The sequence below is a fragment of the Erpetoichthys calabaricus genome, chromosome 10 (assembly GCF_900747795.2).
Source record: "Erpetoichthys calabaricus chromosome 10, fErpCal1.3, whole genome shotgun sequence".
Classification (NCBI taxonomy): domain Eukaryota; kingdom Metazoa; phylum Chordata; class Cladistia; order Polypteriformes; family Polypteridae; genus Erpetoichthys; species Erpetoichthys calabaricus.
The window spans coordinates 39815433-39830205 of record NC_041403.2 but is presented as its reverse complement, the minus strand read 5'-3'; the positions used below and the strand labels follow the sequence as shown (position 1 = coordinate 39830205).

At 37.7% G+C, this 14773-nt stretch overlaps 1 protein-coding gene across 1 annotated transcript in view; it reads right to left on the bottom strand.

The window, feature by feature from the left end:
• LOC127529475 (uncharacterized) overlaps positions 1–12245 on the bottom strand; it is a 109736-nt gene extending 97491 nt beyond the window's left edge. Inside the window, exon 1 of the mRNA XM_051933218.1 lies at positions 11227–12245. Coding sequence (XP_051789178.1) covers positions 11473–12165 — 693 coding nt within the window. The 5' untranslated portion in view covers positions 12166–12245 and the 3' untranslated portion in view covers positions 11227–11472. The remainder of the gene's footprint in view (positions 1–11226) is intronic.
• Between the last annotated feature and the right edge of the window lie 2528 nt (positions 12246–14773).

Genomic DNA, 14773 nt, shown 5'->3' with positions numbered 1-14773 from the left:
ACACAAAGTCAAACCAACGGTACCCAAGGATTCTCTGAAGAGACACAGTACCAAAGGAGTCCAGTCTTCATCTCAGGTCACTGGATAGCGTCCATGTCACTCAACCATATAGGAATACAGGAAGCACCAGGACTCTAAAGACTTGGACCTTCATCATTTTATACAGATATCAGGAGTGCCACACACCCCTTTCCAGTGACCTCATGACCCCCCATGCTCTCCCAATCCATCTACTGACTTCATAGGAAGAGTCACCAGAGACATGAATGTTGTCTCAAGGTAATTAAACCTCTTGACAAGGTCAACATTCTTTCTGCAGACAGATACACTGCCAATGGCTGTGCCCAAGAAGTCACTAAAGGCCTGGATCTTGGTTTTTATCCAGGACACTCACAAGCCCAGACACTCAGACTCCTCGCTCAGTCTCTTTAGAGCCCCAATGAGAGCCTCCATTGACTTATTTAGCCCTAGTGGTATCACTAATATACAGTAGCTTGAACTAACACAGCTTTCCAGTTCTCACACTCAAACAAGGCAGAGGCTTCTGGGAATTTCATTGACTGAAATGAGAAGTGAAAGAAGACATTTCTAGATAGTTTCACATGCAAAATAAAACATTTTCTGTTATTCTCCACTTCTTCTTAAAAGTCTTTGTTTAAGTAGGAGAGATCTTAGATATGTATGACTGAATTCTAAAAGTATTATCACATCACAACCATCAAGCTGTTTCAAAAGGAAAAAAATTGACCAACTGTGCAAATAAGTTGGTCATTTAATAAGTTCATTTGGCTGATGCCTTTATCCAAGGTGATTTACAACATTTGACATACATTTGGTCATTTCTTTTATGATCTGATGCAAAGGCAGGTGAAGTGACTTCCTCAGGGTCAGTAGGAAGACTTGAACCCACAACCTCAGGGTTTACAGTCCAAATTCTTAACCACTACTGTATACCACACTGCCTGTTATTCTTAGCAGCGACATGAAGACAAATTGCCGGTTGGGATAGTGGTCACAATGACTATGTAATGTCATTGTAAATAACTCCCTCTTTCTGTATAGCACCTATAAGATAAAGTTTGCTTTGTTTTGCCTACTTTTCACTACTATCTGTTTTTTTTTTATAAATTAGTGGCATGTTCTGTATCATTTAAATTTGTTTACTCATTTTGTACACTAGCTTAAGGCAGCATCTTGAAGGCCAGTACTTAAAGGTGCTGCTTTGTCCCACCTCCTGCAAGTATAGACAGAAGCAACCAAAAAGGTTATGGTGCTTGATCTGGGAAAAACAAACCTTTTCTACTTTTTCATTTGGTTAATGTTTTTGGAATTTTAGTGTAGATGATCAAAATATTACTAATAGCATAAGATAAATTAATTTATATCACTTTATAGGAGTTTTTACTTCCAAAATAAGCATGTTGAAAGAAAAAATAGAAGCAGCTAACAACAAACTATGTATTGAGTGAACATTAAAGTTTTAGTTGGTGTCTAATGTCCTTTGCCAGCTTCTCCTAGGTGCCCCTGTTTAGTTTTTTTTTTTTTTTTTTTTTTTTTTTGATATCAGTCCAGTAACATCACAAAAGAAACTTAACCTCTGAAATCAAATCAAGTGCAATGTAAACATCGACATATCTAGCTTTATTATTGGTCATATGTTACTTAGGAAAAAATGATACTGAGCTTCAGTAGATAGATAGATAGATAGATAGATAGATAGATAGATAGATAGATAGATAGATAGATAGATAGATAGATCATAATTTTACTTAATAGAAATAGTACATAATTTTATTTAATAGAAATTACAAATCAGTGCACCAGATGTATCCCTTTCTCCTGTTTTAAGAAAGCTAGTGGATAAAAACTATAGTTAGCATTCCTTGCTGCTGTTTATAATGTCTTGTGCATTACACATAAAGACATATTTTAGACTAAAATACACAAAAACTACATTTTTAAGATATGTAACATGAGACTAAGCAGATACTTAAAAACATGAAATTGCATAACTGTAGGACAAGTAATATACATTAGGAGCCATTTGGTATCAGAGTCATGGTGTTATAAGAAGACACAAGAAATGTCCAAAACGGCTGGGACACTGTAGTGGTCCCCATAAATTGTAATGGGCAAAAAAAAAAAGCAGAAAAAAAATTGTGTCAATCAAAAGTCGTCCTGTTCAGATGTAAGTCTTCTTCAGGCTGCCACAAGATGGCTTAAGAGCGGTTATGCAAGGCCGAAGTGGCGGGTTCAGGAGGGAGGAAACCGGCAGTGATACTGGAGATGGAGGAGCTGTCAATCATCTTTTCTGCAGAGGGGAAAAGAGAAAAGGCATCAGACAACAATAATTATTAAATGAGTCCTGATGTAGATTCCCAGATGTAAATGTGTGACACTGTGTTCCATTGAGAATAATCTTATTTCATATGCTGAAAGATGTAAAACATTCTCTATGGAAAATTGTGCATAAAAATAGTTGGATTACATCAAAACATAACTTTTCATTAAATAATATCTTTGTCACAAGCACAGCACAACTATACAATAGCACTGTGGGTATGTGAGGATTTATAAGCAGCTTCCCATATTGTTGTTAGCAGCTCCATTCACAATAGTTATTGAAAAAAGCTCTGCAAACTCCAGGAGGAAGTAATGGGAATTCTGATAAATCAGTTCATCGCTCTTATTGGATGTAATAATTTACAGTGAAGTATTCTAGGGAGAATAGGAGACTTAAATTAGTTCACCTTAAAACCCAGCTCAGCGCCAGTCACCCAAGGAGCTCCTCAGGGCTCTGTCCTCGGCCCTCTGTTCTTCTGTATCTGTATGCTTCCACTGCCACATCATTTGTAACTTTGGATTGGGTTATCATTTTTATGGAGACGATACTCAATTCTGTTTCAATGTTAAAAGTGAAATTTCATCAGAGCTTTCTCAGCTCACAACTTGCCTCAGTGAAATTAAAACCTGGATAGTGAAGAACTCTTTAAAATTAAAATTTAACAAAACTGAACACCTGCAAATTGGCACTAAAATGCAACCTAAGAAAATGAGCTCCTTCTCAGTCACTGTTGACAGCGATCTCATTAAACCTTCTTCTAATTCAAGGAATCTTGATGTCATTTTTGTTTCCCCTCTTTCTTATTCCACCCACATAAACCACAATAAGAAACTTTTTTACTTTTTTGCTCCTGTCCTGTCAAATGCTGCAAAACTTGTCCATGCCTTTATCACATCCTGCATCGTTTATTGAAACTCCCTCCTGGCAGGTGCTCCTTCTAATCTTATATCACAGCTCCAGTTGATTCAAAACTCTGCTGCAAGAGTCCTAACATGGACCAGCAACAGCGAGCATGTAACACCCTTCTTGCTTTGCATTCACTGGCTTCCTGTGTTTTACAGGATTGAATATAAAATTTTACTAATAACCTACAAAGCTTTAAATGGCCTCACACCAGACTACATCAGTGACCTTCTCCATCACTACACTCCTATTCTCCCACTAAGCTCCTCTGATTCTGGCAATCTTGTTGTGCATTACACTAACCAGCACTCTATGGGTGACAAGGCCTTCAGCTGTATAGCGCCCAGACTTTGTAATGACCTCCCTAAATTAATGAGATCAGCTGATTCCATTCATTCTTTTAAAAAAACAACTTAAAACTCATCTGTCCAGGAAGGCTTTTAACTTAACCTGACATTCTAACCCTTCTTTCAGTTTACCTCTCTGTCCAGATACTCAGCATAATTTGCATGTGTGTTACATGCATTTCTTTTAGTATAGCACTTAGCATTTTACATTTTAAGATCCTGCCTATTCTAGTCATTTAGCCCGTTACAGTAACGGACACTAGAACAGTAGTGCATAAACATTAGTAGGAACAGTCTATATTAAATGGCAAGGGACTTTGACCTCATTCTTTTTGTTGGTCGTATTTTTCTTTCTTTCAGCCTTTCTTTTGTTGATGTTTACTTGCTGAGCTGACCGTTCGTCGTGGGCTGCCGCCGTGTATTGTGTGTCTTTAATTTTCTGTGACAGTAATACTGTCTTGTACGGCTCTATTCAATAAGGGCACGCACAAAAAGGCGAGCTTCAAAAGGGCGACCTCAATTGAGCGCGGCGAATAAAGGCGTTCGTAGATAATTTAGTTCAAGTGGCTCTGGAATATGTGAAGAGCAACAAAGGTGCAGATCTTTATTTACGCGCGCCTTTATTCGCCGCGCCCAATTGAGGTCGCCCTTTTGAGGCTCGCCTTTTTGTGTGCGCCCTTATTGAAGGGCTGGCTTGTACGTCCGTAATATACCTTTAATTTTCTCTGGCGGTAATACAGGCGTGCGCGTCGGTAATATGCCTTTAATCTTCTCTGACAGTAATACTGGCTTGTATGTGGCTGTAATATGCGTCACTGTATTGTGTACCTTTAATTTCCTCTCGCAGTAATACTGGTTTGTATTTCCGTAAAACGCCTCTAACTTTCTCTGACAGTAATATCGTGCGTCGCACCGTGCCCCGCGCATGCGCACTTCATCAGAAGACACCCACACGCGGAAACCTGGACGCACATAGGGATTTTATATATATAGATAGGGCCTTGAGAGGCTCCCATACCCTACAGATGTGCTTTTTTGATTATCTGGATACTTCAGATGAGCCATTCATAAGAAAGAGACGCTATTTTTTTGAGTAAAAACTCTCCTAATACGTTGCATCTGCCTGTTCTCTGCAGATTCGTAATACCATCTTGTCTGCTTAACACCACTCAGCTTAACTCCTTACTCACCTAATCAAAAAACTGTCACAAGAAGTGTAGCTTGAATACAAATACAACCAGAAACCAAAAACAAGTGTTAATAGCAGCTCTGATTAGACCAGTTGTTAATTGTCACAATCTTAGTGCAATGAAAACAAGCCGACTTTGAGGACCTCTTATGAAAGACCCTGCAGAAGCTTGTGGTTAAAATCTTAAAAAAAACTGTATTTACATTTTTATATATAAAATAAGAAATCATTTATAGGGAAGCCACCTGTCAATACAGAAAGAAAAGTCCATCTCCTGCATTTACAGTGTGCCTCTGTGCATAAAAAGGTCTTTAAATCTAATTCCTGACTCACCATTTCCTATCAGCAACTCCCCCCACCACAGTCTGAAATGCAATCCCCAGCCTGCTGTCAGCATATCATGAAGCAGATGGTATATCAACACAGTTAATCTCTGTTTTTGCATATCATTTTCTCTTTCTTCATGCCATCATCCAGATCTCCAGTGAAGAAACTCAAATTGACAGCCAAGAGATATTTTGTGAAGTAATGTAGCTGCAGGACGTTGGCATAAGAAAGAAAGAAAGAAAGAAAGAAAGAAAGAAAGAAAGAAAGAAAGAAAGAAAGAAAGAAAGAAAGAAAGATTCATGTGTAAAAAGGCAGTAGCAGCATATTCTACTTCCAACATTTGAATGTTTTGCTTATACCATAAATTTAGGCATGTTGCTAAAAATAAAATGACAAGCTTGTCTCTACCCCTTGTACATAATTCAGGCAGTAGAAAGCAACCGTTATAAATCTTTTCCAAAAACATTTGAAACCTCACCAGCCAATAATGTTTTGTGTTTTACTTAGATATGCACAGCAACGTGACAAATTATCTTTATGCCACTGCTAATGCAGGCTAACTGAGCTGAATTATTATATGTACTAGAAAGATATTTCTTAAAGGTGCAGAGCTCAAGGTCATGTTAAATCAGCAGAATATCAGAGACTGTGCATTACGTTAAAGAAAAATTTAGACATGCAATTTTTTAAAGTCAAGCCTCTAGAGAGTCATTAAATAGTATAAATTGTTATGTTACATTATTCATTTACTATATTTTTACCTTCCGGGTATTGTATACGATATTTACATATCAAAACAACTTTGATTTTCTTTTTCTTTCCCTGTACTGTTCTAAGCAGGAAAGTAACTGAAGCAAATCGTAACCTTTAAAAACTCATACTCTGCTATATACACAATATATTAAAAATACACAATTTAAATGTGCCTTAAAAATGGCAGATAATCTATTACAAGTGAGTAATTTAATTTTATTACGCTGTATGTTCCATCATAAAGGAAAGAAGTTAGTCCTAAAAAAGGTGATTAGTTTGTGGCTATATACAGAATCATTTATGTACAATGATGTTGCTGTTTTTCACACAAAAAATGCAGAAAGCCTAAACCAGACAAATGTATTGTGTCACACGCATGCACATAGGGAACAACTTAAGGGCTCTGGTAATGGTAATAAGTAGGCACTGTGTAATAAATAATGTCTCTTCACTTCCTCCCTCTGAAGACTGGAAGACTGATGGCTTTACCACCACTGACATCACTTCCAGAGTTCATTCATCTGGACCACCTCTTCCTGATTGAAGTATATAAAATCAGAAACTGATATTTTCTGAAAATGATGATAATTTCACTCTAAAAGGAAAATGGCTGGAAGCCCCATCTGAGTTTTATAAGTGGTTAAACTAGAGGCTTGTTCCCTATAGCTTGGATGCATTCTGTAACAACGAGCAATTCTGTTTGCACATAAAAATGTTATTAACATGAGCATCCTGACATCATGTTGTCTGAATCATTCTGTTAGCCACTTCTACAGTCCTGAGTAAACATACTAAGTTTCCAGCTAGAAGAAAGTTCAGGAGTGTGTCAAAACCACTACCACAGAATGTGATATCTGAAAACTCTGAATGGCCGACAAAAGATACAACTTACAAAGTCATACAGCTTAACAAATCTAATTTTATAATGCAAAAGGTGTTAAAAGGCATACCAGCAAGTTGCTTAATGATTCTAATATACTGTATAAGCAATTCTAAACACGCAAAAGATAAGAGAACGAAGAAGACAAAGATATTCCCTTCATTTCATAGGACACCATTTAACATAGAAAATGGAATTATGCTCCCTTCTGTTTGAACTGAGAAGTGAGGATTTTCAACTGGAATTCCCCCTCAAATTGGATTTCCTATTCAGAAACTCAGAGCTTTCTGTCAAGTCTGTCCAACTTCAGATTATGATGTCAATCTAAAATGTCAACGCACACTTTAGTGAAAGCTGTAGTATTATACAGTTTATTAGCACTTCTGTCTTTTTGTATCTCATTAAATCAGTCATACACCCAGTAATGTCCAACATTTAGCTGAGAATGTGTTGCTATGGTGCTTAGGTGCACAAAATACAGTGTTATGCATTGGTCTCAATGGGTGTTTATTCCAAAATTCAAACACAACAAAGGTTTTCCACACTGGTTTCTGAAATGTTTTACTGGAACACAGTCAATTCTGGTGTGATGTCATTCCCAGTTACAACATCTGACTTCAGAAGTAAATGGAACACAGCATTAATCTTAAAGTAATTTAAATTTAACCATATTTTTCATTTACTTAGAATTATACAACTTCCTATATCTGATAATAATCAGTCTTCTATACATGCAGTACAGCTAATCAAAGTATCAAGCAAGATTCAAATGGCTTATAATTCAATAAAAGATTTTTGTATAATGGGGATCATGGAAATTGTTTATTTTTCAAAACAAATAAAATTATAAAATGCTAAATTATCTTTTAAGAAAACTACTAAAGCTTAATTCAGTTTTTGGAGATATTTGCATGACTATACCACAGTATCACTTTTATAGATATTAAACTCTGAAATTTTGTTGACAGACATCTTGAAGAATTATTTGTATTTAAAACTGATCTTGACACATTAATATATTGCCTGAGACAATATTAATAATGTGTTATTTTATTTATTTTTATCTTACTCAGCAATATAGCAAATTATAGATTTTTTTCTGAAATGGAATCCTCCAGTATTAAAAGTAGTCAAATACTGACTGGCACCACCATTTGGAACACTCAAGCAGCATCCAGATGTTGTTTTTGATGCTTAGACTTCTAACTAAATCAACACTTGTCTAAGATTCAGTTCCAAAGCTTTGTGTATGGTAAGTTGGAGAAAACCAGGGTTTTCAGACTTTGCTACAACTTATTATTTAATGAAAGGCAATTTCCTACTTTTAATTAAATCAGCATCTTCTTTATTCTCCTTTGGGTCCTAAGTATTACTTGGCTGTGCATTTTTTTAGTTTCTATCCAAACTGCTTTTACAATTAAACAAATATATGAATACATTAAATTCACCCATAAAGAAGAACATACATACAGAACATAAATATCGGCCTAATTGTGCAATGCTTTATTAGGAAAAATAATAATTAGAGTAAAAGCTATGAGAACATCTGGGAAATTATTAAGCACTGGGGGAGAGTGAGAAGAAAATCAGATATATATTAATACAAATGTTTGAAAACAAAAGTTAAAACCTGTGTAGTTTTAATACACATAGCTATCTGAATATAAATACTACTAAAAAAGACAAGAATTAATCTACACCTGTATGGATAATACATGTAAACATATGTTAGTTCTCTTGGATATATTAATGTCAAGATTGAGGTCAAGGTGAATTTTATTATCCCTGAATAGGAAATTCATCAAACCATATGTGTGTGTTACAATTTAATTAGCTGTAAAATACCAGAAAAAAATAAAAGGGAAAGTATACATTAAGATAATCAGGAAGCTGGAATCAGTTGGTAGCCCCAAATATTCAGTCCCAGGATTGAGAGTTACTTCTTTGTAACCATTCTGTCCCCAGGTGGATGTTTTCCATGGTTAAAATTAAAATATATATATATACTGTGGTGGGCTGGCGCCCTGCCTGGGATTTGTTTCTGCCTTGCGCCCTGTGTTGACCCTGTGTTAGGATATAGTGGGTTGGATAATGTCTGACTGACTGACTATATATATATATATATATATATATTTTTTTTTTTTTTTTTTTTTTTTTTTTAAAGTATAACTACACATTAGAGAGAATGGAGATGCAAGAAAAACTGACAGCTTGGTGTAGTTGGTAAGGTATGGGACTTTGAACCACAGGTTTGCCATTTCCATTCTCATCACTAACTCAATGGTTAGCAAGTCACTTAACCTGCTGGTGCCATAATTGTAAAACATAAATAAAAACAATTTTACTGCAAGTTGTTCTTATGATTTGTCATTTAATACAAGTACAAAGTAGTATAGGTCTGCATATATATATGACAAATAATTAACTATCAAAACTAATAAAAAATGCAAATAAATGTATTAGAAAGCAACTGTTTTAAAATCAACAGTAACACTCAAAAATGTTAAGAAACTGTTAATTACTTTATTTTCACCAGCAACATATAAACATCTCTATTTGAATGAGAATCTTAGAAGTATGGCACCACACAGAGTCCAGGCTTACAAGCACATGTGCCACAAATATAATACATTTCTTTGCACTGTTGACGCTTGTGGCACCAAACAAATTTGGTAGGTGGTGACTGTTTGCAGTAAGTGGGCAGCAGAATTTCCATTTAATACTGTCCTGACAGTCTGGGCAAGTCAGATGCCTTGTGATGAAGAAACACCTTCGGGGCAACTATACTCATCAGTGCCAGAGCTAACAGATTCAGTATATTCCAACTGACAGTGACTATCTCAGTCAGTGTCTTCTTCTTCTTCTTTCGGCAGCTCCTGTTAGGGGTTGCCACAATGGATCATCTTCTTCCATATATTTCTGTCCTCTGCATCTTGTTCTGTTACACCCATCACCTGCATGTCCTCTCTCACCACATCCATAAACCTTCGCTTAGGCCTTCCTCTTTTCCTCTTCCCTGGCAGCTCTATCCTTAGCATCCTTCTCCCAATATACTCAGCATCTCTGCACATGTCCAAACCAATGCAATCTCGCCTCTCTGACTTTGTCTCCCAACCGTCCAACTTGAGCTGACCCTCTAATGTCCTCATTTCTAATCCTATCCATCCTCGTCACACCCAGTGCAAATCTTAGCATCTTTAACTCTGCCACCTCCAGCTCTGTCTCCTGCTTTTTGTTCGGTGCCACCGTCTCCAACCCATATAACATAGCTGGTCTCACTACCGTCCTGTAGACCTTCCTTTTCACTCTTGTTGATACCCGTCTGTCACAAATCACTCCTGACACTCTTCTCCACCCATTCCACCCTGCCTGCACTCTCTTTTTCACCTCTCTTCCACAGTCTCCATTACTCTGTACTGTTGATCCCAAGTATTTAAACTCATCCTCCTTCACCAACTCTACTCCCTGCATCCTCACCATTCCACTAACCTTCCTCTCATTCACATACATGTATTCTGTCTTGTTCCTACTGACCTTCATTCCTCTCCTCTCTAGAGCATATCGCCACCTCTCCAGGGTCTCCTCAACCTGCTCTCTACTCTCGCTACAGATCACAATGTCATCAGCAAACATTAAAGTCCACAGGGACTCCTGTCTAATCTCGTCTGTCAACCTGTCCATCACCATTGCAAATAAGAAAGGGCTCAGAGCTGATCCCTGATGTAATCCCACCTCCAACTTGAATGCATCCGTCACTCCTACTGCAGACCTCACCACAGTCACTCTTCCCTCGTACATATCCTGTACAACTCTTACATACTTCTCTGCCACTCCCGACCCTCATACAATACCACAGCTCCTCTCGAGGCACCCTGTCATATGATTTCTCCAGGTCCACAAAGATGCAATGCAACTCCTTCTGGCCTTCTCTATACTTGTCATGCAACATCCTCAGAGCAAACATCGTATCTGTGGTGCTCTTTCTTGGCATGAAACCATACTGCTGCTCACTAATCATCACCTCACTTCTTAACCTAAATTCCACTACTCTTTCCCATAACTTCATGCTGTGGCTCATCAATTTTATCCCCCTGTAGTTACTACAGTCCTGCACATCCCCCTTATTCTTAAATATCGGCACCAGTACACTTCATCTCCACTCCTCAGACTTCCTCTCACTTTGCAAGATTCCATTAAACAATCTGGTTAAAAACTCCACTGCCATCTCTCCTAAACACCTCCATGTTTCCACAGGTATGTCATCTGGACCAACGGCCTTTCTATTTTTCATCATCTTCATAGCTGTCCTTACTTCCTTCTTGCTAATCCGTTGCACTTCCTGATTCACTATCTCCACATCATCCAACCTCTTCTCTCTCTCGTTCTCTTCGTTCATCAGCCTCTCAAAGTACTCTTTCCATCTGCTCAACACACTCTCCTCGCTTGTGAATATGTTTCCATCTTTATCTTTTATCACCATAACCTGCTGCACATCTTTCCCAGCTCGGTCCCTCTGTCTAGCCAATCGGTACAGGTCCTTTTCTCCCTCCTTAGTGTTCAACCTCTCATACAACTCATCACACGTCTTTTCTTTAGCCTTTGTCATCTCTCTCTTCACCTTGTGCCTTATCTCCTTGTACTCTTGTCTACTTTCTGCATCTCTCTGACTATCCAACTTCTTCTTTGCCATCCTCTTCCTCTGCATACTCTCCTGTATTTCCTCATTCCATCACCAGGTTTCCTTTTCCTCCTTCATCTTTCCAGATGTCACGCTAAGCACCCTTCTTGCTGTCACCCTTACTTCATCTGCTGTAGTTTCCCAGCTGTCTGGTAACTCTTCACTGCCACCCAGTGCCTGTCTCACCTCCTCCCTAAACTCAACCTTACAGTCTTCCTTTTTCAACTTCCACCATTTGATCCTTGGCTCTGCCCTCACTCTCTTCCTCTTCTTGATCTCCAACGTCATCCTACAAACCACCATCCTATGCTGCTTAACTACACATTCCCCTGCCACCACTTTGCAGTCTTTAATCTCCTTCAGATCAACTCTTTTGCATAGGATGTAATCTACCTGTGTGCATCTTCCTCCACTCTTGTACGTAACCCTATGTTCCTCTCTCTTCTTAAAATACATATTCACCACAGCCATGTCCATCCTTTTGGCAAAATCCACTATCCCCTGACCTTCTTCATTCCGCTCCTTGACACCATACCTACCCATCACCTCCTCGTCTCCACTGTTCCCTTCACCAACATGTCCACTGAAATCCGCTCCAATCACCACTTTCTGTCCCTTGGGTACACTGTTCATCACTTCATCAAACTTACTCCAAAAATCTTCTTTCTCACCCATTGCACACCCAACTTGCAGTGCATATGCACTAACAACATTCATCATCACACCTCCAATTTCCAGCTTCATAATTATTACTCTGTCTGACACTCTTTTCACCTCCAAAACACTCTTGACATACGGTTCCTTCAGAATAACTCCTACCCCATTTCTCCTCCCATCCACAACCATGATAGAACAATTTGAATCCACCTCCGATCTACCTGACCTTACTCCCCTTCCATTTAGTCTCTTGCACGCACAATATATCAACCTTCCTTCTCACCATCATATCTGCTAACTCTCTCCCCTTATCAGTCATACTGCCAACATTCAAAGTTCCTACCCTCAGTTCCACTCTCTTTACTTTCCTCTTCTCCTCCTGCCTCCGGACACGTCTCCCCCTCTTCTTCTCCTTCTTCTTCTTCGGCCAACAGTAGCCCAATTACCGCCAGCACCCTGTTGGCTAACAGTACTGGTGGCCGGGGCTCGACCAATCTGGTATGGAAATTTGTATTGTTGTCTGCATATTGATTTGGCAAAATGTTACACCGGATGCCCTTCCTGACGTAACCCTCCCCATTTATCCGGGCTTGGGACCGGCACGAAGAAACACACTGGTTTGTGCATCCCCTGTGGCTGGTTCTCAGTTAGTATCATTATCATCATCAAAATAATCATCTTGTAAAAAAACAGGTTGTTTCAAAACCGCAGCAAGTTTATACATTTTTGCAACAATATAAAAGCAGACTGTCCATTTAGAACACTACTTTCTGCAATCAGTTGCCACCAAAAAAAACTGATGGCTACCCACTAAATGGGCACCACTGTAGCAGGTAACTAAGATGTGGGAGCACAAACCTCCAGTAAGCAGGCTGCCTCAATAGTGACTTTGTACAGAGATGCAAGTTTTCTTGTATATGAATAGAGCAAATCTGAGCAAGGAGTCACCCTGGGTATATTTATCACTTTTGGCACAAGTTGACTACAAGGTACATGTATGTACAAAATTCTTTAAAAAACATATACCGCATAAGTTCTCCTGTGGATAAGTCGGGAGTTGATTTTAACGTATAATTTCTGTTATTTTATAATGTCAGTCATATAAAACTCACGCTATTGGTTCAAGAGATGATGATATGCTAACGCCCACCTGAGAGAGTAATCACAGAGCACACTGCCTTTTTTTACTATGTATCGTGCCTACGTGACCACACTGTAATACCCAAGCTATTCCAAAGCAATGTTTGCACTTATTTCTGTTTTTTGTATCTCACACCCTTATAAACCTTTATCATAACAGCATCCCTTATCTACGATGGAGTGTTCGATCAGAATGAAATTTGAAGCTGGTTTTAAATTAAATGTTGTTGAAGTAGCGAAAGAAATTGGTAACTGCCCTGCTGCAACTTATTTCGATGCCCCTGGAAAACTGGTGGGAGATTGGAGGAGGCAAGAAGATGTTAAAAAAAAATTTAAGCGTCACGTTTTTGAATGGGCGCATAAGACGGAGTCTGATTTTATGATCGATTTTTTGGGTTTCAAGACCCGACTTACACGTGAGTATATCCAGTAACTAGATTTTATGAAATGAATATAAGAAATAGTATTATGAAGCTCAGAAAGTATTTTATTAGGTGTGTACATAAGCAACAGTTTGTGACACAATTTACATCAAATCAGTGAGGCTGGCTCTGATAAACTAAATAAAATGCATTATCCAAGTTTCTGTAAATCATTTAAATAAAGCAATTGAAGAAAGATTATAAGTAATCACTTCTGCACACAGTTTAATTTAGGTAGTATGTTTAAAACTGCAAATAGAAAAAGAATCTTTGCATATGGTTGCATTTGCAGTGCAGAGCAGATTACTCAAAAGCATCGTAAATGAGCATTTATTGTAGTGTGGTCAAAGCTTGGTATAAACTGACAGCCTTATTTTTTCCTTATATGTTTTAAGGTTATAAGGTATGAATAATAAAATGTAAGTCCTTATTTTGAAATCATATAGACTTGTTTTATATAGAATTTGAAATTCAATTCTAATCTTTAATCACAATTCTTTTTGTTCTCACACAATAAATATCTCCAGGCTTTATGCATTCATCATATTGATCTTGTTAATGAAATGGAGAAAAACATCATGCCCAAATCTTCCCATTGTTACTGTGATTAATCAACCTTCTCAGTGCCACCTATTTCGACTGACAAGCAAATAGTCATGAAACAAAATTTTACAATTCTGGAATTGATTAGATGGTAGTGTTTCAATCAACTCAGACCTTGATTAGAAAGTAACATTATAATCAGGTCTTGTGTTTTGGTTTAAATACAAGGGTTGGATTCACAGTGAACCAGAATTGGTCACATCTGCTATAATACATTTTATTTTTTTGTGCGCAAGCTAAGCCATCAAACCTTTTAAATCACAATATAGCCTTACTGTTGCTTACACCACAAACCTTTAATTAACTACACATCTAATCTAAATTTCATTTTCAAGCCACATGCTGTTGTCTTTACAATTTAAATCTTTCATTACTGAACAATTAAAATGCTGTATTTATTTATCATTTTGTCTCAGAACAGAAAAACCTTGGTGGTGTGGTGTTTTTTTTTTGTAAGGAAGTCATTGCCTATGTGTTCACATTTGTAAATTTAAAAATAGGATTTTAATTATTAAAGTTTGCTTTCTTAA